The 23968-nt window shown below is 35.5% G+C and overlaps 1 protein-coding gene across 1 annotated transcript in view; it reads left to right on the forward strand.

Annotated features, from left to right (window-relative positions):
* The first annotated feature begins 1129 nt into the window (after positions 1-1129).
* Positions 1130-23968, forward strand: part of OSTN (osteocrin) — a 37971-nt gene continuing 15132 nt past the window's right edge. Inside the window, exons 1-3 of the mRNA XM_065876556.1 lie at positions 1130-1180; positions 12143-12241; positions 14651-14865. Of these exons, the coding sequence (XP_065732628.1) occupies positions 12143-12241; positions 14651-14865 (314 nt within the window). The 5' untranslated portion in view covers positions 1130-1180. The remainder of the gene's footprint in view (positions 1181-12142; positions 12242-14650; positions 14866-23968) is intronic.

Consider the following 23968-nt stretch of genomic DNA (forward strand, 5'->3'; position numbering starts at 1 on the left):
CCTTTTAAAGCAAAACCAAAAAGAACAAATTTATTTCTATTTGTGCAAAAACGTAATCTGATTTGGATTCTCTTTTCCAGCTTTTTAAATAGTGAGACAGAGTGAAGTCGTGGGAAGAAAACTGGGTATGGAATTACAATCCGTGTTAGAAATCTGGCTCTGCTGCTACTTCCTAGCTGTGTGATCTCATTAACTCATGAGACTCAATCTCTTTATCTGTTAAATGGGGATCTACTGGTGAATTAAATGAGCTAATAATCATCTGACAACATATTACCTTTAGGACTTAATAACCTATAATAACTTATTTTTTATAATTTGTGTATGTAAAGTTACAAATGTGATTAGTAGGAAATGGGAATGAAGGAAAATTTCAGACACAAGCAGGGATGTTTTGGTTAAAAGGAAATTAAAATACTGGAGAACAAGAGCAAGATAAAAATGATTACAACGACTGCATTTATAGCCCACATGTCCAGTTCAGTATTTATAGGTTTGTTAGTGACAGCCTTCCCAGTATAGCAATGTTAATTACAAAGTAGCTGTCAGTTTCACTGACAGGGCTGCCGCACCTGACTGAGGCTGAAACTACTCACCATTTCCATACATGATCATTTATTTAAGGGTCCAAAATATACATCAATAAATCAGTTTGCATTTCTGATTTTGTTTCCCTAAATCTTACTTTGAAATATCCTAGTGACTTTCTTTTTAATAAATCTTAGTGCATTTTATTTCCCAAATATGATTTGTAATTATCAGAGCTGGACTAAAACCTCAGGAAGAAGTGATGGGTCTAGGGCTGAACACAATACTAAATGTATACTTAAATTTTCCGGAGCCCATGCTCCTGTTGCTACTTAAATTCCATGATCAAAGCAGTAGATAGAATAAATATGGAGAGGAAGGACAGGAGAGGGAAACAGAGAAAGAGAGATAGAGACTGGGAAAGACAGAGGGAAAAGGATGAGAGAGAGAGAGAGATTGAGGAGAAGCTTGGGAAAATGTTCAGTGGAAAATCTGTAGAAATGATGTAAGAGAAAGCAAAGGCAGGGATTGGAGTAAGGGGTGTATAACTGAGACTATAAAAACTCAGAGCAAAATCTCACCATCAGAGCTGAGTTTGGGAGAAACTGCACAGACAGGACTCTAAAGTGAGAATCTCCTGATTTTTCACAAGGTAAGTTGAATATAAAAGCTGATAAAGAGTTAGGCTTTTTCCTTTTAACTTTTTAAAAAATTTTCACATACTTTTTAAATGTTTTGATTTTATCTTGATTTAGCTAAAGTCAGAAATGTTTTTGGAAATATTTTCCTCTCTAAAAATGAGTAAAAAATCTAAGATATTTTTGTAATGCAAACTTAGGGTGGAGATAATTGTTTGCTCAGGCATTTTATATTTATTACATTACTTTTGCTTTTATATTCTATTTTAAAACAGAGAGAAAGGGAACTCAAGATAATAATCCTATAGTGTGTTAGATGTATTAATTTTGCTTTCATCAAATATATCCAGTGTTAGGAAATTCTTAAATGTACAAAGTAGCCTCATTTTAAAAACCTAGCTAGAAAAGAAAGTTTTTCTCTTATCTGTATTTCTATTACAATTGGAACTTAGGAAACATCCCTAAACTAATAAAATTCTGTATTCTATATTCTTCAAACCCATATTATCATCTGATTTTATGCTTACAAAACTCAAATAGGCAAGTATAATATTAATAACATAGCTTAAAGTAGACTTAGATCAATGTCTATTCTTCAATATTTGAAGTGCTCTTACTATTAAGTTATTGAATTAAGAGTTAATCTGAAACATACATTTGAAGTCTGTTTAAGAAGAAATTTAAAATTTTGTTTCAGGTTTTGACCTGTGGAAATAGTGTACACTCAATAAATTCAGTTCTAGCAAAACAAAATATAGCTCCTTTGAATTACAATTATAGATATTATAGGTTTAGGAATGAGATTATTATTTATTTATGAGTTATCTTTCTAGAAATTACATAATTTAAACAATGCTTTATGATGATTTCAGTGCTCATGTAAGCTATAGAATTGATAGCACTATATTTAATGGTCTCCCACAAGCGTCAGCACATTTTGTGTCTTCTCTTTACTTTGGTACTACTCTTCATCACTCTTCATAGAACTTTTCTAAGAAGAGCTTCCTGCAGATATGCATTCATCTCCTTTTTCTAAGTGAATTGTACTGTGGCTTCATTCAATAAGTTATTTAAGGTATTTAAGGTTATTTGCTTTCGCCCTTTATTTCTCAGGGTTTTAAACTGATTCTGATACAACGAATCATGGGCAGTAAAGAAGCAGATATGTTTAGTAGACTAGGTATGGGGACCTCAGGGCTATAATTTTAACTTCTTATTCAAATACTTTCAATGATTTGGACATTAATTAATACAATTAGATTGGTTGAGCTTGTCTCAAATGAACAGAACTCAAAGTAAGCAGTCTCAAAATATTACCCCAACCGTGTCACTATGTAGTTGTGCAACTTCATGCAAGCTTAAGCACACAGTAGGGCTCGACAACATTTTGTTATTATTGAAAGAGATGAAAGAACTAAAAGTGCCGGTGATACTGAATGTGAGAATGACCTGGGGAAGCTCCCATATCAGTCACTTTTCCCTATATTAGAGAATGAGGATTCAGTATCACAGAATCTTGGGGCTAATCCTTAGACATCATCTAACTTAACCTCCTTGCCAATATTTCATCCACTGTGATCTCTCCACATCAGACAATGTTTGCTTAGGTTCAATGGTGTTATCAGAGGAACACATGCTTTGGAGTCAGGAAACCAGCTTTGTAATCCCAGTCCTGTCTTCAACAGCTTTTACTCAGCTTCCTAGGGGCATTTTTCTCTCCTCAGTAAAACTAGAGTCCGTGTGGGTACAAATGATGAGTCACAAGTTCCCTCCTAACCCTAGGCACGTCTCTACACAGGCCAACTCCCATGTGCCTAAAGATCTCTCTGACTAGAGATATTTTTAGCTGAGTCCTCCTTCTTTCTGCAAATAATTTTCAGGGTACCTCTCTGGAGCAGTGGTTAGCATCACCAGCCAGTAATTGCTGGTGCCTTGGCTGGTTTGAACTGGCTGTTGCTCAGCCTTGCCTCTTCTCCCTTATCAATGCCTCATCTGCTCTGGTCTCAGAACAAAGCACCCGCTCCCTCCAGAAACAACCCCTCTTCCATGCCTCCTCCTCTTAATCCATTTTACATCTCCCCTTCATTTCCTCTCCCTCGGACAAGTTAATTACCTCTGAGTCTGGCTGTCTCCATCTATTGAGGGTGGTAAATTCCACAGTTTCTAATGAGAGCCTCCTTCCTTTCTAAAACCCTATGTTCCTATGACACATAAGACTCTAAACATGTGAAAAATGCACCTTTAAAATATCACCTGGGCCACCCTGAGAACTTGGCTGCTGACCCACCAAGTGATAGCTGTGGCTTTCCATGGACCTCTCCATGGACCTTTCCATGGACCTCTCCATGGCTTCCCTGTAGTCCCACTTTGGTGGTTGCATTTCCTTGCAAACTCTGACTTGTCCATCCATGCTGCGGCACTAAGAGGTTTAGGAAGTGACATCTCCTCCTCTACCTCCTTGGCAGTCCATCCCTCCCTGACTGTTCCCATGCTTGTGTAAGGTCTAATTCCTGTAACAAGCTCCTTAATTCCCATAACACTCAGGCTGGCTCTGCTTCCATGACACAGCCTGACTATGCTACACTGTCAATATTACAAAAACTATGGGAAAATCATGACTGTGACAACATAATTAGTGATTTTTAAAAAAATGTTTAATAGAGATATCTTATGAACTATAAAACAAAATATAAATGATATAAAATCATATTAAAATTCAATTAAAATTTAGTTTTGTTAATATAATTAGAGTTTGAAGAATAATTATGTTTTAAGTATAACAGATTTCTTCCCTTTGTTTTCTTCTCATTATAATATTCTTTATAGTTGTATGCTAATATTTTCATAAAATATTGTGGCTGAAATTAATGATAATGCATAATATACTGTAACATTAAATGTTAAGAGTGATTTCCATTTATAACTCTCTTTAGTAAAATTTCCTTCCCCCAATCAATATTACTTTCTTTATTATATTTTATTTTCTATCACCCTGCTATAATTCTATTTTATTAAACAGTATATATAAGTACAAAGTGGGGTAAAGGGTGAAGGAGGTGGTAGTATTCCACACTACCCTGATGCTAATATATGCCATGTTTAACTGCAGTTATCCAACTTTACCCTTTGAAAGCCTTTTTATACCACATAAAAATGACCTCCGTATCAAATGGCTAAACAGAATGTTTATGTGCAACTCTACCAGTTTTTCCCTATCTCTAGTTTTGAAGATTCTTATTTTTCCCATTATTCATTATTAGAATTAAAGAACAAATTCCCTTACCAGAATTGCACACAATCATACACCAAGTTCTCTTGTCTTTCTAGATAACATAGTTTTACATGAAGAAACTTATAATAATTCAGGGATCTGAGCACAAATTAGTGTTTGATAAGGAGAAATCTGAAACTTTACTGGTATAATGATTAGGGAATAATGATGCATGTCTCTTTCATTAGAATGAGAATCTGTGATGTGAAACATTAATGGACATACCGGGATTTTGGCATGAACTTCATCATATATTACTGTAGGTGTAAAACTTGGGCAAATCTCTTCCCATCTCTAAGCCTAAGTTTCCGTATCAATAAAACTGGGAAGTTAATACCTGTCCCACATTTCTGTTTACCAACTACATAGGGCTGCTTCATTCATTCATTCATTCAACACATAATGTTGACTCTCTGCCAGGCGTTATGTTCGTTGCTGAGATACAATAGTGAACATGTCATAGTTCCTACCGTCAAGGAGTTTACAGTAACATTTAAATAGTTTGTTAAACATACATACCTGGGCTTCTTAATAGTGGGATCTTACTAGTGTTATTGTAGGTTTCTGCCTTCTTAACTTTGTGCAAGAAAGATACTAGTAGTATGATTGAGAATTCCAAATAGAAAAAAAAATTGAGATATTTAACAACAAAATTTTATGATTTTGGAAGGCAGTAGTGTCTGAAAAAGAACAAAAATGTTGTCAGACAGAATAAAATCAGTTAACACATGTATACCAGTAAATAATCATTCTTCCTGATTTTTAGCATTCAAGGAAATTCATTTCAAAGAATTTTTTTTTTTTTTTTGGCTGTGTTGGGTCTTCGTTGCTGCACGCAGTCTTTCACTAGTTGCGGTGGGCGGGGGCTATTCTTTGTTGCAGTGCGCGGGCTTCTCATCGTGGTGGCTTCTCTCATTTGGAGCACGGGCTCTAGGTGCACGGGCTTCAGTAGTTGTGACACTCGGGCTCAGTAGTTGTGGCTCGCGGGCTTAGTTGCTCCGCAGCATGTGGGATCTTCCCGGACTAGAGCTCGAACCCGTGTCCCCTGCATTGGCAGGCGGATTCTTAACCATTGCACCACCAGGGAAGCCCCCCAGGGAAAGTCTTTTTAAAATGCAGGTGTCTGCCACATTAAGAACACCTCACCCATAAACATTTGACTTTATAAGCAATCTGTTTTGGAGATGGGAAAATGTTTATACTTTTACAAATAAGTTATACTTGAAGGAGCATGAAACTGAGAGTCTGACAGCATTACATTGTTGTTCTGGCTCTTCTTCTAACTGGCTATGTGGCTTCGGAAAATTAACTACTGCCAACGGAAGAGCAATGAGAAATGAGAAAGAATACATTCCTGACATTTTCATTTCTTAAAAAAAAAGGAAATGTTAAATTTCTCAGTCTCAATTTGCACCTTCCTTTCAAAATCACACTCAAAATATAAAGCAAATACCCATCACACAATCTACTGAAAATAGCAAATTTCATAAAGAGAATTTTAAACAAACGGCTAAACACCATGAGTATTTCTCAGATGTATTTCTGTGAGAATGATATAGATTATATGTATGCTAGTGACAAAAACTACCAGTTGTAATTCAGTTGCTCTTGGGTGAAAATCCTCAATGATTTTAAATCTAGTATTTGACTTTATGAGGATCCAAAACTAATCCCCACTTCTGAAGTTATAAGTGCCAAAGCCACACTTAGTTCGCTTGTTTGTGGAGCCGATTGCACCATAGGCAGTGGAATTGCAGCACCAATAAAGAAGAGACTCCAGCGTCCAAGTCTCTGCTTTCTAGCAGGAAAGTGTCTCAAGCATCTGGTTGCTTCTCTCATCAATGAAAACTAGACACAAACTTAACACCCTGTTCAAATGTCACTCATTGAAATATCAAGATTATCTGTATCATGTCAAACTGTTATGTATCCTCTTGATTGTTTAACATAAGCTTTGCTGATTGTCTCTATGAATGGCCCCAGATTCCCTAGGTGGTGGTTGAGTATAAGCTTTACTTTCCTTGGAAGGACTTGTCATCAAACACTTGCCTTCAGCTCAGAAATAATCATTTTTATACCATGTAGTTAATCTTTCCATATTATCTTATAGTTTTCAAAATGTTTTCATGCAAAATTTAGAGTCTCCATTGAAAAGTTCACCTATGATAAAATAAGAATAAAAATGATGCAGTGTTTTTTCACAGATACATGTATATCTTTATATGTTTTAATAAATAATATTAAATATGAAAGTAAATGTTTTTATTGCTCTTATCTGGCAAACAAGGCAAATCCATAATGATTTGTGCTATTTGTAAATTAATTAAATAATTTTAAATTAAACAAAATTAATTAATTAAAATGTGAGTTCATAAAATGAGTTTTATTAGACAATTTTGACAGTTTAAGCATCTTGCTCAAGGTTACCAAGCATAGCACGGACACTTATCCCTATCCTTCAAGCCTAATTCTGAGTTTTTCCTCACCATCATAGAAATATTTTTCTGATGATGAATGTCCATTTATTGACTGAAAATTTTTATTTTTAAAATACTCATTAGTTTATCTAAAGATTTTTAGAAAAACATTGTGTGAAAAATATATGTACATATGTGAAAAAATATGTGTATATGTGAAACTGGTGGTGTTTCAGATATCTGAAAATTTCTATTTTCAAAAATTCCTATTTTATAACCCAAATAGGAGCTTTTGATAATAGTGATTTTGTATCCACTAATACTAAGACTTGTGAGTACTCTGAAAATATACAAATGATTATTTTCCTTTGATAGACTATTAACTACAAATGCAGAGGAATAAGGAATCAATCAAATCTTTAAATTTTTTAACATTATGTGATTTTTAAAATTTATAACTGATAATGTGTTAAATATCGTACAATGCTTTCTTTCTCTGACCCCATAAGAGCAGATATAACTGCTGCATGCTAGGGAATCTGGATCCTCCCTCAGCTCTAACAATGTTTGTTTTGAAAGTATGGGGGAATTGAGTATACTATCTTAAGCATGATGAAAAAAAATCCAAGTAAACATTTGAAAGTAAATAGATATAGCATATTTCATCCATTCTGTGCACATTTGACATCTCTGAAGTTGGAATGTCTTACACTTGATAGCATGGCATAATTTAATCGGTAGCATTTTTTCTTTCTTAAAATACATTTATAAAATGGGATTGCTTACCATAAATAAAATCTTAAAATCAAAGATTTGAAGGCCCTGTCTTTTCAGCTAGAAATACTTAAAATTCAAGAGGAGCATATTTATGTGAAAACCTAGGTGCAAAATCTTATGTATAGACTCAGCTGATTTGAGGGACAGCAGAAAGGTTTTCCCAGCCAAACCTACACCAACTATTATCATTACCTACATACAGAGTCTGTGCTTCCACCAGAAAAGAGCCGGATTCAGAAACGGACTTTACAAAAGCTAGAAGCAACTTTAGAGGTCAGGGAGGCTAACCTCAGTTTACTCAGTCTAGAGAGGAAAGGGTTTGTCCAAAATCATACAGTGAATTAGCAGCTGAGCCAAGGCAGGGCCTGAGTCTCAGAACCTCTAGATCAGGTCTCTTTCTATCACAGCGAGCCACACAGACTGTGTTAACCACTGCCCCTTTTAGGCCCGTCTTTAAAATAAAAAATGATAGTTATTCTGCTATCTACTATCCTGGAAGCTTTCGTCTATTATCAAAAAGACCTGGGTGACCACGACTTTATGGGGCAGGGTAAAGGGTAGATTGAAGAAGAACTTACTCCGTTTTACAGATTTACTGCGGGACCAAGATGATCCACCACTTGCCTAGAAGACCACCCCCGTTTTCAGAGAAAGAAGATTTGGGGAGTGTTGTGTGCAGGTACACACGGTCATTTCCCAATGTCAGAACTAGAGACCCTTCATAACATGTCCTGTTAAATCTCACTTAAATGTCTGCAATGCCAAAGCAGAAGAAGAGGATTAAAAATAATAATAATTACTTTTTCAAAGTCCTTCATCTTTAACTAAGGCTTTATTTTTAACTTCTGTTGAAAATAGGGTGGATAGAGTCTATCTGGAATAGTTCTAATCAAGAAATTATCCCAGAAGTTATCAAGAATCAACCCCCAAACTCAGTCCTTTTGTGAGTTTCTAATGGTTAGATCTACTATCCCTAAGTCAGACGTTGTTGAAGAGAAATTTCCTTCGTCACCTGAGTGATTTGTTTTTCTTCAACACCAGCCCTCAAAGGCAGATAGTTTGGATCAGTGGGAACCAATCTTTTCTTTTTCCCACAGAGCCCACTTGAGAGATCATTCTTCACAGTAACAATGACTCATTGCAGCACTGATTCTCAATAATGCAAACATCTTTCTTCATTTTAACAGACTTCTCATTTAATCCTAGTTTAAATATAATTAAACCAGTTACTTTACTGCTGGACTTTCAGAGCTTAATCTTCTTATAAGGCAGATCCCATGCCCACTGTCTCTTTTGAAGCTCCTCACATTAGAGGAATGTTATTCAAAAATTACTCAATGAAAAGTATAGCTGTACTAAAAGAAATTGCAAACACCTCCATTATCATGTATTCACACAATGAACATCCTTTGAGTGTTCTTTCTGTGATCTGGAGTGTACATGGGGCTGGGTAGATTTTTAGTCATGGGCTATATTTATCCACTATCAACAAAATAGGAAAATGGAGCTGAACCTGGTCTTTTCCTTCCCTCCCTATAATTTCCTCTGTTTCTAATTTTGTAGCAATCAAGTTTCAACTAGTTAATCAAATGTCTTTTGTGTGGCAGGTGCCAGGGTGTTTGTTTTCATTAGTGTACCAAATGCCATATTTAGGAACTTGGCCTTTTCGTTAACTGGCTGCAAGCATGGCTTTAAACCATTAAATGGGTGTATTTAAACTCAGCATTTATTTTTATATCTCCCTATCCAAATAATCAGGATGTGGTTATCTGTAAGATGATACATTATGACTTTTTTCCTATATACACCCAAGCACAAAAATATATGCCTCAGACATAATCATCAATATTACAAACACTCATCATCCTGTACCTTTTATAAGATTGCAGAGATGAAGAGAAAACTGGTTAGTAAAATGTGCATAAAAATAGTTGAAGGCAATCCACATGGGAAAGCTCATAAAATTGAGCAATTTCACACTTTGTAACCTGTTTTTAGCAGGATAAAAAAAAGTGGAAGAAAAACATCACAACGGTAGTTTATCTTTGATTGAATGAAAGAGCTATTTAAAAAAACAGATATGCCAGAAATACGAGCTCATTGTAAAAATACACTTATGTTTTTGACATGTGTTCCCTTTTGCTGAGGGAAGTCAGAGACAGCAGCAAAATCAGAAGGAAGAATGATTCAATGGCTGATTTTCTAAAGAAATAAGTAATGCAGTGTTTGGTTGGTATTTTTACCAGATAACTTTTACATTCATGCTTGTTATTTTTCTCCTGTCTCAATTTAGAGAAATAATCATGATTAGCTGTTTTTAGATACTTATCAAAAAACTCAAATATTAAATATAAGTTTGTCAGAAAGAGAACACAGAATGTACTGCTCCCTTCCAGAAATTGTGGAATACAGAGAAACAGCTAGTGAACAACATTGCATGACTAGATTGCAAAGTAGAGTAATTGATGACATAATGAAGAACTAGTTTAGGCTGCATTACATGAAAATTAAGATTATATTTGATAAATAAATGTTATAGACAATACTAAAATATTTTATCTCCGTTTTAAGTATTAATACACATTTAATACAGATGTTACTCTGTCTAGGTCTTATTTGTCTGTATTCTAGCAGATACATTTATAACTAAAATCCACACTGAGGTTTCACAATAACACCATTTTAAGGAAATGTCATAAAGAAAATCTTGGATCACACCAAAGAGAATGTAGTTATTAAAGAAATATTTAGTAATGTCTCATAAATGTTCTTTCACTTAAAAATTATAAATGCTATATGGGATAAAGAGGTTATACATGAATTAATCCAATCCTCTCAAAAAGTTCTTCTGAGGTCAGAATTACTCCTCATTTCACAAATATGGAAAATAAAGCTCAAGTAGGTTAAATGACACACTCTCAACGTCACACTATTACTAAAGTAAATATGAGTCAAATCCAGTTCTTCAGATGGATCCTAGGATCCCTTTCTTTTTGCTCCCTGTAGGTTTCCAAATGGTTTTTTTTAAGGCAACAGAAGTTTACTGAAACTTCTCATTCATGAAGGATGGCCTGGGGGACTTCCCAATGTCATGTGCTAAGTGGTGAAGTCAAGCCCGTTCTGTTGGTAGCTCACAGCCCGTGAGCTTCTCCCAGCAGGGCAAGGCCTTCTGCTTTAACCAGTGGCAAGACTGGCATCCCGCAGGCCTGATCTCAGTTGTAGATAAGCTTTAATTGGATTTATAGTTTTTTTTAATGTAAAAATTCATAAATGATATACCTTTGTGCTTACTACACAGAATTAACAAATGTAATCTTTTAACATGTTTGCTTTACTATGTATATAGGGAGAGATAAAAACTGAGTTCCTTATGTTTTCTCCATAATCTCATATACTCCCCACCCTCCCCAGAAGTAATCATAGTCATGAATCAAGTTCCATTGGTTTATATTTTAATTATATGTATAGATTTCAAAATATATGAAATTGCTTTACGTACTTCCAATTTAGGTAAATGGTAGCATGGCATATGTATTGTTCTAGAACTTCTAATCTCCCCTCAAATCTGTTTTTTTAAATCCTTGCATATAATAACATTCAGGTCATTTGTTTTTAACAGTAGATAACATCCATATTTAATTTATTTGCGTAAAGTCCATAGTATGAATTTACCTCATTCAATCAATCCATTTCCTCTTGAGTAGGGTACTTGAGTTGATTCGTTTTTTTACTACTATCTAAAATGAAGCTATGAACTTTGAGATACATGTCTCCTTATAAACTTTGGCCCAGTTTTACTTAATTGTGAGTCTGTTTTTAAAATTTTATTTATCAGAGTTATTTAAATGTTTCAAATGCTAATCTTTCTTTTTTATATCTGTTGAAAATATATTCCATTTTTAATTTGTTTTTTATTGTAAATTGTTTATTGTATTTATCATGTAGAATTTTTCAATTTTGATATAGTGTAATTCGTTAATTTTTTCCATGAGATCTACCTTTTTGTATCTTGCTCAAGAAATCCTTACATATCACAGGACATAAAGATAGTCTCCTATTGGAACTGTGATGTTTCTGAAATTTTGAATTGAATTGCTTTTAGACTCAGCACATTCTCTCTTGCTCACCACAAATCCCACCAGGCCTTAGTCTCTCATACCTAGTCAATTTAACACATTTCCCCTTAGGTACATGAGGTTGTAGTCTGTGGATTAGAGAGTCAAAGAATAAAGTTACACAAACTAGATTTTTCAGACTTGGCTTAGAGTTAAATTATGATTATAGCTCTACAACCCCAGTCTAGGTTTCCATGAAAATGAAGTCTTGATAGAATTCATTCTGGGAGATTGACAGCTTCTATTAACTACTATATAAGTTTTGCAGAGGTGCATTCCAACGTATAGTAGTTGAATAATTTGGTTTATTACCTGCCTATAACAAACTTTATAGACATTTTTGTTTTCTATCTTGCCAGACTAATCAATGTTAACCCTGATGTGTATGACCCTTAGATGCTGGACTGGAGATTGGCAAGTGCACATTTTATCCTGGCTGCGACGTTGGTGGTCTGGAGCTCAGGAAAAGTGCTCTCAGTGGATGTCACAGCAGAGGTAATGGAAACTAGCTTAAGGGACCATACTTCTTTTATGAACATAAGCCATTTTGACTAATGTCAGAAGCAGGTGTTGCTGACAAGTAGGGAGAAGGTTTGATAACACAAAAATCAAGTAAATAGGCATTTCTTTCTATACCTTGTCTTCACCGTGGATTCAGAGAAAACCAGGTATCTAAATGTTAAAAAAAAAAAAAAAAAGCTGTAAGTAACAACAAAGATTTGTATTCCATAGACCAAAAACTATAGGAGAAAATTCATTATAATTTCAGTCATATTTATAATTGAATCAATTACATGAAGATAAAGTGCTTTTATGTGAAATTTGAAGTCATTTACATGTCAAGATTTGAGTAGTTGGGCCAAAATTTTATCACTCTACAGATGTTTTCTTGCTGCCAAGACTAAACTACAAAGGAAAAGAAATGTGAGGACATCGCCACACAGAGAAAAGTTAATTTGGCTCATTTGATCTTAATAGAAACATACATTCTTTGTGCTTCTTAAATAACATAAAGTGAGAATCTGAAATGTGTTTTACTGAAGGACAAGTTTTATGCAAGTTTTGTGAATTTTTCCTGATGATTAAGAATATTTTTAAAAAGAAACAAAAATCTACTTTGTATATACGTCAGTTGGAAGAATGAACACATAGTTTTTGGAAGAAGCTCTGAGAGATAATAAAAGATCTCCTCAATTTGCCCTTTGGAGGTTTGCCTCCTGATCTTAAGAGTTTCTTTCTCATGATTATAACATCCTTCCCCTCTTTAGTTTCTATGCTGCCAGGCTTATGTAGGGAAGTAACAGAAGTTGAGGTTTTCGTTAAAGTTGTGGACTTTGAACTATGAGTTACAAAGAGCTATAGAGATTTTTAATGTTTTTATATGATGAAAGTAGTGTTCAGGGATAATTAACTTCATGGCAGTATTCAGGACAGAATAGAAAAAAGAGAGAGAGAGAGAGGAGATAAATAAATTATACGGTGATTGAGAGTGTACACTAAGCAGTGAAGAGGACCTGATATAAATCTCTCCTCATGGGAATCAGAAAGCGCAGGGCAAGAGGGGTTTTCCAGAAAGAACTGGCCAGACTTAGAGCAGATTTCACTGGTTTAGGAAAGAAGGAGCTCAATGACTTTAGGTCTCAGAGCTTTGAGGTGGACTCTAAGTATTGCAAAAGAGAATTGTGTGAGTCAATGATGAAAAGGCTTGGAAAGTACTACCGTTTCATTTTATTGAGAAAAAAATGAAGGGAATAGAAAGAGAATAAGAGAAGTAACTCAAAAATAAAGACAGGAAGTGAAGAAAAAGAGTCTTTCCCAGACCAAGAGTCTGGCAAGAATGTGACTAAAGGAGGAAAGGGAAGAGACCCCTGTAGTTATTAACCCTTCTTCCCACGGGGGAATAGTCTCAGGCTCTTGGGAAAGAAGTAGCATCCCCTGCACAACAAAATGACCCCAGATTTCTAGCAGGAACATTTTCTGAAATGCTGTGACTGCACCTGAGAAAGGAAGACAGACTTCACAAACTGGAAGCTTACACTTTTATGGTTTGGATGACATGCCAAGTGGCAATATGTGTAAACAAACAAATAAACAAGAAATCTGACATGGGACAATAAAGTCCTTGGGATAGCTCTGACTCATCGTAGACACTCATTAATATTTGTTAGTAAATCACATGGGTGGAGATGGTAAGCTCCTTCAGGGCACAGACTGGATTTTACTCATTTTTGGATCTCTTGGGTCTAACGCAGGACCTGCACAGTGGATGTTTAGTGGCTTGAATCAGTAAGGAATGAATGAGTGGTGAAAAGAAAATAACATGAGGTTTAGACTTTTTCAGAATTCATTCAATAAATATTCAGCAGAAATTTACTGAGTACTAACCATGAGCAAAATACTGGGATAGGCATTGAATAGAGCAGATAAAAGACTAATTAGACATAGTCTTTGCCCTCAAGTTACTCACAATCTAATAGGCAATACAAATATATTGTAGCTAATCTAATACAAGGGAAAATGTAATGATGGCAGTGATGAAAGAAGTATAGATAAAGTGCTTTTGGAGTAATAAGGAAGGATGCAGTTGCTACTGGGAAAGAATCTGAAAGAATAATCAGTTATACTAAATATTAGAGGCAGGCCTCCTTTAGAGGAGTTTACCTTTTTTTTTTCTTTGTGTGTATGTGTATGTGTGTGTGCGTATTTAGTTTCCCTTTCATTTCTTTTGGATAAACCTCATCTCTATGTGTTTTTGTCCCCAAAAGTCTTTCTCTCTGGATCATAACTCATGAGAAATCAAGGTTCATGACAGGCATGTCAGCTAAAAATAGCAAAAGCCAAATGCAGATGATTGTATGTATTTTCTTCTCGTTAATGAATGGAATCACCTTTCCTGCCCTATAGGCCTTTGATTCTAGAGTCTTAGACGTTCAGTCACCACCCACAGTCAAGGAAGAGAAATCAGCCACTGATCTGGCAGCAAAACTCTTACTTCTTGATGAACTTGTGTCTCTGGAGAATGATGTGATTGAAACAAAGAAGAAAAGAAGCTTCTCTGGTTTTGGTTCTCCCCTGGACAGACTCTCAGCTGGCTCTGTAGATCATAAAGGTAAACAGAGGTAAGTGAACTCTTAGAGAAGGAACATTTTCATTTTCTAATTCTTCCACTCTGGGTTCAAAAACAGAGAAGTCCACATTAAAAAAAATACAATGAAAACCTTGTAGGTAAACAGATTTAAAAGTGTCTTAGCTAATTTCTGAGTTTAATGGCATCATTTTAGAAATAATGTTTAGGGAGCAAAATAACTGCTACGGTACGCACAAATATTTTTGTCAAAATGTTTTCTGGAGAAGATTCTGTTGCATGTAAATATAAAGTAGTTCTTACAAGACATAACAGCATTTGGGAAGCAAGGGGAAACGTGCGTCCTATGAGATAAATGTTCCGGTCAGTTGCATTTTCTAGTTAATAAAGGTAACCACAATACCATTTTATTTTTACCCTTGTTACACAGCATTCCAAATGATGTGAATAAGTCCCCTCTCCTATACCAAGAAGGCAGTGAAGAGCTCTCAGGACCTGGAGTCAGGACACATATGTTTAAGTCAAATTTCTAAGCATTTCTAGCCATGTGACTTGTGTAAGAATCTTATTCTCTGTGATCCTCAGCTTATTTATCTGGAAAATGGGGATAATTACTTACCTCTATAAAAAATCAAATGAGTACTTTGTAAACTGTTAACTATTATAACAGAATTAGAATAATTAAATCTCTCTTTAATCATTGAGTAAGTGTCAGTACTTTAAAGCAGTCATTCCAAACTTAATTCACTTTCTACCCCCTCAGTATCTGTTCCTCATGCTGTACATTTCACAGCAGCAGTGACACAAAAGATCACCCAATTCCCCAAAGTCTGGAATTTGGGGAATTTACTAGGATCCGTTTTGCTCACCAGCATTCCATTTGCTTACATTAAACGTTCCATTATTCACTAAATTCTCTAAATTCTACTTGTTTTATATGTTTAATATCTCCAGAATATCCTTTTACATTAAGGCTTTCCTAATTCTGGCCTAAATCATCTCTTTGACATGTTTTCTTTCTCCAGTCTTTCCCCATCTCCAGTCTTCCCCCATCTCCACTTCCACCGCCATCCTCACCCCTTTATTGGTGAATGCATCCTTTACTCTGCTACCAGGGGGATCATCTAACACAAAAATCTTTTTCTGAGGGCTTCCCTGGTGGTGCAGTGGTTGAGAGTCCGCCTGCTGATGCAGGGGACACGGGTTCGTGCCCCGGTCCGGGAAGATCCCACGTGCCGCGGAGCGCTGGGCCCGTGAGCCATGGCCGCTGAGCCTGCGCGTCCGGAGCCTGTGCTCTGCAACGGAAGAAGCCATAGCAGTGAGAGGCCCGCGTACCGCAAAAAAATCTTTCCATGAAAAGTTCCCATTGCTTACAAGATAAAAGCAAACTCCTTAAGGAAATTCTATGAAAATTTTCATAATCTGGCACCTCTTTTCTTCCTGCACTCATTTCCACATCCTTTAGTCCAGTTTCACTTGGTTACTTGGAGTTCTAGGACACATCACATTTGTTCCTGGTCCGTGACTTTGCTTTTGCTCGATGATTCTCATCAATACAGGATGCAATTTGCTAGACTTCTAAAAGATTCTCAGAGTTACACTAGTAAATAAAATCATCACTTTGGGACTATAATTTATCCAACATGTACTTGAAAAAAATACCACACATGTATTTTGAAATTCAGATCGTATTCTAATTAAACAAATACAAGTTAGTTCCACTTATGTTCTAGGCACTGTGTTGGGTGACGGTGGAATAAAGGAAAATACAGTCTTTGTCCCTCAAAGAGATCACATACCAATAAGAAACATAGAAATATTTATAACAAATTATAACACAAAGCAAGAAGAGAGGCAATTTTTAAAGAAGGTTATAGAAAGCCAAAGGTTAAGTGGAGAAAATATTGTGCCTTCTAATAAATAGTATTTCTTTGATTCCTGGATCTTGCAGTACAGTCTACAAAATAATTTGAAAGTCAACATGTAAACATTTATGTAAATATTTATATATGAATTTATAATAGCATACATAGCATATACACCAAATATTTATTACATAAATCTTATAAATATATATAATCTACATTGAGATTCCATCATACCAATTTCCTTAGGAAGTGTCATAAAGAGATACTATATTAGGAGATATAATCTATCTAACATAGCTTGGCTTGTAAGAAAAGGAAATTGGCAAGCACTTAGTCATTTGAACAGATTTTCACATACAAAGGCTAAAAATAAGCTATTATAAGTGTGTAAAAAATTAGGGAATATTGTTCTCATGAATACTTCCTGAGGAAGCTACTGGATGAAATTCTTCAAACAATCAAAATGACTGGAGAGGTAACATCATAAGAATTGGTGTGAACGTAACTTTAGAATTAAAGTGTGATGATGGTTACAAAAAAAAAAAAAAAAGAGTGCCATGTGTTATAGTTATGCAGTCTGACAATATAGAAACAGCGAAGTATCAAGCAACTCAGGGACAGTAGGGGGAACATATGAAATTTAGAATGAGTTTTTGATGGCTTCGTGGCTATTAACTGAGCATAAAAGGATATTACAACAAATCGTTGCTTGCAGACATGGAGAAGAAGGAAAACGTGGAATTTTCTCTTTATAGAAATTGTGAAGAAACAATTAAAGCAATGAAGAAACAATAGAATTAGTAGATGTAGAAATTCTCCTTTATAGAATTATTCCAGCTAATAAATGGAGAAGGAGTGGTAGTATTAGAATGTCTCTATTTTGCAAACCCTAATGAAATGATGGCTCTAGACAGTGATTGTCAGTTTCTGCTAACAACACAAAAGGAAAAATAGTGAGTCATTATACGCTCCCTGATGGAAGAACTCAACACTACCTATATAACAGAACTGAAAAAAAAAAAAATTTCTTGCCTCTAGTTCTACCTGCCAATTTCCAGGAAATACAGAGGACAAAGAAATGACTTCAGAAACATTATAGGGAAGCAAACAGCAATTCAGACTGTAGAAAACAGCAGAATAAATAACCTAGTTTCTTCAATAAATAATTTACAAAGATTTGAAGAAAAACAAGAGATGGAGGAGGGAAGGGATCCAAAAGATCAAAGTAGATTTAAGGGACTTATTAACTAGTCACAATTTTGGGGGGTTCTAATTCAAGCAATGGTCTGTTTAAAAATTAACACGTGTAAAAGACAATTGTGAACGTGCACTGTGGCTACTTAATGATTTTAAGTAATTATTGTCTCTTTTTTATTTTATTTTATTTTATTTGGCTGTGTTGGGTGTTTGTTGCTGCGCGCGGCTTTCTCTAGTTGCGGCGAGCGGGGGCTGCTCTCCTTGTGGTGCTCAGGCTTCTCATTGCGGTGGCTTCTCTTGTTGCGGAGCTTGGGCCCTAGGCGCGTGGGCTTCAGTGGTTGCAGCACGTGGGCTCAGTAGTTGTGGCTTTCAAGCTCTAGAGCGCAGGCTCAGTAGTTGTGGTGCACGGGCTTAGTTGCTCTGCGGTATGTGGGATCTTCCCCCACCAGGGCTCGAACCCGTGTCCCCTGCATTGGCAGATGGATTCTTAACCCCTGCGCCACCAGGGAAGCCCTACTGTCTTTTTAAATATGAAAATGGTACTGTGGTTACATTAAAAATTAGATTTATTGTTATTTAAATATTTAGTTGTAAGTATTTGTCTGGGATTTGCTTCAAAATAATACAGGAGTGGGAATGGAATAAATGAAGCAAGACCTACCATAATCAGTAATTGTTGACTTAGAATGATGCATACCTGGGAGTCTTCTATACTATTCTATTTTCGCCTGTGTTTGAAATGTTTCATAACAAATTAAAGAAATGAAATGAAACTATGAGATAAACAAGAGATTAGACCTGGCAGAAGAGTAAATACATTCACCAAATGATAACGCTAAGAAAATGACTCAGAATATATCACAAAGGTATGCAGAACACAATGAGAAATTATAGCATACAATTTAATCTAATTAGAATTTAATGGTGATAAGTAGAAGAGAATCACTATTTAAAGAAATTATGGGTATTTTTTAATAATTTTCCAAAAATGGTGAAAAAAGATGATTTGCCGAATTCCGTAATAACAGCAAATTTTGACCCAAATAACCACTACTATTTTTGAAAGGTTAATTGGATTAAGAAAAATTATTCTGTTAAAAGGAAGTCAGGTAAGAGATGGCTTAAAAGCATGAACATTCAGGGCATGTTCTTGGGATGACTAAATAGCATGGTGTAGGTTCAGTATCAACCTACAACCTAAGAAGCAGGGTTAAAAATAAAATTGGGAAGGAGAGTTAGGACCAAACAGGGATGCTGTATTCAGCAATCATTCATATTGTTACCCTCTGGACTGTGCAGTACAAAACCTCTATAATCTTAGTCAGTGTCTCTGGAACCAGATTGTGATGGTCCCACTGAGTGTTGTATAAAGAAAAGATATTAGTAATTAATGATCTTCAGAGGTCAAAACTGGTCAATTTTCTTTTGCCTTTTTCTCTACCTTTCCCTTCACCTCCAGCTACTTCCAGAAGGTTGGAAGTGTTAAGGACAGCTACTGCATTTGCACAGAAGTTTACGCATGAGCTTGAAAAATTGAGGATTTCCCCTAATCAAGACTCTATATTTTGTTTCACGACTACAGTTAGAATACAGAGACTCTGCTCCTTTGTACTCTATGGTTTAACAACAAAGGTGACCTCCTATATCAGGATTGTTTTATTTAGCATTTATTTAGAATGACATATACAAATTAATCGTTTTCTTTTTTACATATAATTTATGTCTTTTATATTTTTATTTTTGATAGTGGACGTTTTACCCCTTCGAATTAGATTCCAAGGACACTTCTTGTGAGATTTTCCTTCAGGATTCATTTTTTATTCAGGAATTCCTGTTCTTGGTCTTAAAGCAAACATTAAATTTGTCTATTAGAGATTTGGAAAACAATGGGAGATAAGTAATAGATATTGCATAATATATTTCTATACACATTCTTGAATTTTAATTGAAAAAAATTTTAGATTTCTTTCAAAGTATAATGCTAACTCAAAAAACATTAAATGTTAAATTTTTCTATCATCTGTTGCAAAGATATTTGAGAATCATTTAAATGTATATGATAAAGTCACAGGACTAAAATGAATGTTTTCCTACATTTAGTAGCAAGAATATACAGGTTAGAGTTTTGCAACTATTTTATTAAAAGATTTCTAAAAATTATAGTAATTTTGCTTAGGAGAGCTGTACATGTTATTTGCTGTTCTTTGATTACATTATATGAGATAAGACCTTTGGTCCTTTAGTCCAGATAGTTTTACTACTTCTTTACTTGCTTTTGAATTATTCACAAGGCCAGGATTATCTTGTTACCTTACTATGCATGAACGTATACAAAACAATTTCTTTGTTGCTTACAAACACTTGTGATGTTCATGTATATGCCATCATTTTTTCTCCTTCTCAGGGCATGCATTTTCTATTTTCTCATACTCACCGAGAGAAGGTTATAGGTCTGAGATCCATTTTCCATACTGTAGCCCAAAGATTTCACCCATAACTAAATCTAGGAATTCATAAGCTCTTTCTGTGTCGTGGGCCACTGTGGACCCCTTCTCAGAATATTGTTTTTAAATGGACAAATGTCATGAGTTCAAAGGTTACTAATATATAGAAACAGAATTATCATAATACTTAAAATGAGTTTATAATATGACAACATATATGCTTCTTTATTAAGGCATAAAATAAGATCTAAAAGACATGTCTAAATAACAAGAAATTCAAGTAGTGCTGAACATAAAAACAATTTCAAAGTATCTGTAATGACAAAAATGTGATCCGAATGTATCTGTGATTTCTACTGTGACAAGGGTTTACTTACTACTAACACCTTTGTGATTTGTTCTCTACATTCATAAGTGAAACAAACGCTATATTTCAATTAGAGGATAATGAGACTAAAGGTGTAACATTTCCCATCCATGTTTATGGATCCTTGAATTACATGAGTCCGGATTTTAAAACTCTGTCTCACGCATATGAAATGCATTATTTTATTTTCTATTACTATAAAATATTCAGAAAAGAAAAATTTTTAACTCTGCTTTTGAAAAGGTCCATAAGAGATGGAAATGTGAAGAATGAATGAACAGCTAGGGAGCAAGAAAAAAGAAAACAAACAAACATAAAAAATACCAGGGCAAAGTCCATGTCAGATCATCATAAAATGAAGCAAAGAACCATCTGTTGTTTCCTATTTTACATCATATTTAACATTTTTTTCACCTGAATATGACACTAGCTTCATTTTCAATTGGATGTGCAAGTTACTTTAATTCTCAGGGTAGGGTTATCTCAACTATGCTTTGAAGTTCAAAGTATTTCTTCATTCGGTTCACTTGTTTAAAGCCTGAAGTTAATGGTCATTCAGCTTATGAAAAATAAAAGGAAGCAGCTATGACCATATCCCTAGCAAAATCGTATCTACTATTTGAATGACACTTTAATATTAGAAGGTATTGGAATTTTTCTGAAGGGTGGTTTCTCTCACTTCTTCACACAACCCTAAAAATGCCTTGTAAAATATTAACAAAAATAATAATACTTTATATTTGAATTTAATTAGGATAATCATTTCCACAACTATTATTGTTTTAATTCTCCCATTAATATTTTGAGGTCAGCAAAGCAAGTAATATCATTGTGTCAGTCGGGGTTCCTGCAGGAAACAGGCAGGAAACAGGAAACATTTGAAATAGGAAAACTTGAGAAGGATTTAGACACAGGAAGACTATTTACAAAAGGCTGGGTAGAAGCAAATCATAATGGATGGCACAACAGCCCAGGACCCTGGTCTGAAGAGTCAGATGCCTTGGGAGAAGCCGTGACCTTCAGTTAGGAGGAAGTGATCTTGCAAGGAGGCAGCGAGGGGAAAATTATCCTGACTTCACTTCCTCTCTCCTTCCACTCTCTCCTGCCAAGGCTGCCCATTAGGCCTGTCCCAAACCAAAGCCAGGGAGCACAGGCACTTTTCCAGGATCCAGAGAGGTTAGTTTCCTGGACTGAAAGCAGGGTGAGAAAAGTCAGAGAGTGTATCTGGAGAACAGATGGAAGACACCCAGCACAGTTATATACATTCTATAGATTCAGGTCAATAAACACTTTGCTCTCTAACATTGTTATTATAACCACTTAATTGAAAGAGAAGACTCCACAGAACATAATTAGAAAAGCAACTTTATCCCTCACCCACATGCATTCAAACCCATTCAGTAGGAGTTGTTTCCTATCTCTTGCGTAAAAACACAGGCAGGTACTATGACTCTACAGGTCACACTGAAATAATAAAAATTCGTCTCATCGCTTTTATTAGAAAAACAATCATATTTCAGTAATTAAAATAATAAAAATAATATGTTTTAGCCCAAACTATGAATATTAATAATGTTTCTCCTTTTCAAGCTGGAAAGCTGCACTGGGAAGAGGTGTGTGGTCAGTTTGTCCCATCCCTTCCTCTACCACGCTGGGCTGCTTTATGTCTCCTCCAGTACTGGGGATGTGAGTGCAGAGAAGTAAAGAAAAGTCTTACTTGACTGATGCTATCATGACTTGACTTTTGTGCTCTCTGGCCTCAGTAAATGCTCAAAGATGATTCCTCACCATGGGCGGGGTCACTGCATAACCCCCGTAGTGAACATTGACATAAATACAAATACCTTGGCTCCAGCAGCGCTTCTCTTTCAGCAGGTCAGTTTTACTCCTCACCTTTATCCTACCCGCTCAGTTTCTTCATTTGTCACCACCAGCAGTATCCTGGTGCCTCACCCATAACCCCTGGCCAAAAGCCCTTCAGGGAAGTTTCCTTTTATCATTAACCTAGGCCAACTCAACCCACATGCTCGCTCTACATCTGTTCCACAGAAAACCCACATCCTTGACTCTGGTCACTGAAAGTAAAGCTGTTGTTTATATAACCATCTCTTCACTCTGGCATTGAGCCAATTCTTACAGCATCCTGCCCTTTAGATTTCATAGTCTGTTCTGTGAGGTCTACCCTGCTTCAATGGGTATATGTCAAGATTTTCTTGAAGCCCTTTCTCTAAAGAAGAGGGAAATGTTACTGTTCTCCAAAAACTTGCTCCAGAGAAATTCTCCTTCTTTACCTATTCAATATCAATGTTTTTATTGGATGAAGGTTGAGAAAATTAGTTTGTAACAACCTCCTTTACAAATAGTGCATAACTCTAGCACCTTACTTTGGAATGCAAGAGAAAATACCACTGTTTTTTTCTTTTTTCCCCTTCAACTTTTCTAGGCCACAGCCAAAACTGAGATAGAAAGAATCCCATTTTAACATTCTGATACACTGGGTTTTTTTTTATTCCTAACACCCTAAGAAGATATTAGCCCCATTTTATTAGTATATTTTCACAGATATAAAATGATTTCCTTGGCATAATGTAGCTAGAACATCAAGTTGTTGAACTCCAAGTTCAATGACTTTCCACTGAAATAAGCTGCTTATGATAAAGAAATTAAAGTTATATGTGAATAAGGCACTTGTCCAAGGCCAGGAAAAGTGAGATTCACTTAGAATGCATGCATTAAATAAATCATTTTGAAAAACTGTACCAACGGTATATGTGTTTCTGTCCAAAGTCAGACTAAAGTTGAGAATAGCAATTCCAACTTCAATTTGTCAGATATGATTGCACTTCTTGATGACCATGCCAGAGATTAAAGGTGAAAATCCAAACATTTCACCTTTCTACTTCATTGTGAAGCAATGTTGCAGGCTGAGACCGACCTAGGTATCTCATGATTTTTGCTACTTTTTTCCAGCACTTAATTGTTAATACCCAAAGGAGGTAGTTCAAAATGGGCTCCATTTCATAGTGAAGAACACAGAGAAAGGATTCAGAATGTGGTGCCCTATTTCCATGTTTCCTTCCTCATATTTAAAAGCCTGCCTGTACTATAGGAAATGCCCTTGAGCATTGATCTTGGGTCATTTTTCCCAATAATTGTTCTTTACTGCTTGCCTCTTATACCCCAGCTCAACTCCATGGTAAAGTTCCTTTACCTTTTCTCTCTACCCTAACTCATATATGAAGGTTTGAAACTTTCTCCTAA

Source organism: Phocoena phocoena, chromosome 4 (genome assembly GCF_963924675.1).
Source record: "Phocoena phocoena chromosome 4, mPhoPho1.1, whole genome shotgun sequence".
Lineage (NCBI taxonomy): Eukaryota > Metazoa > Chordata > Mammalia > Artiodactyla > Phocoenidae > Phocoena > Phocoena phocoena.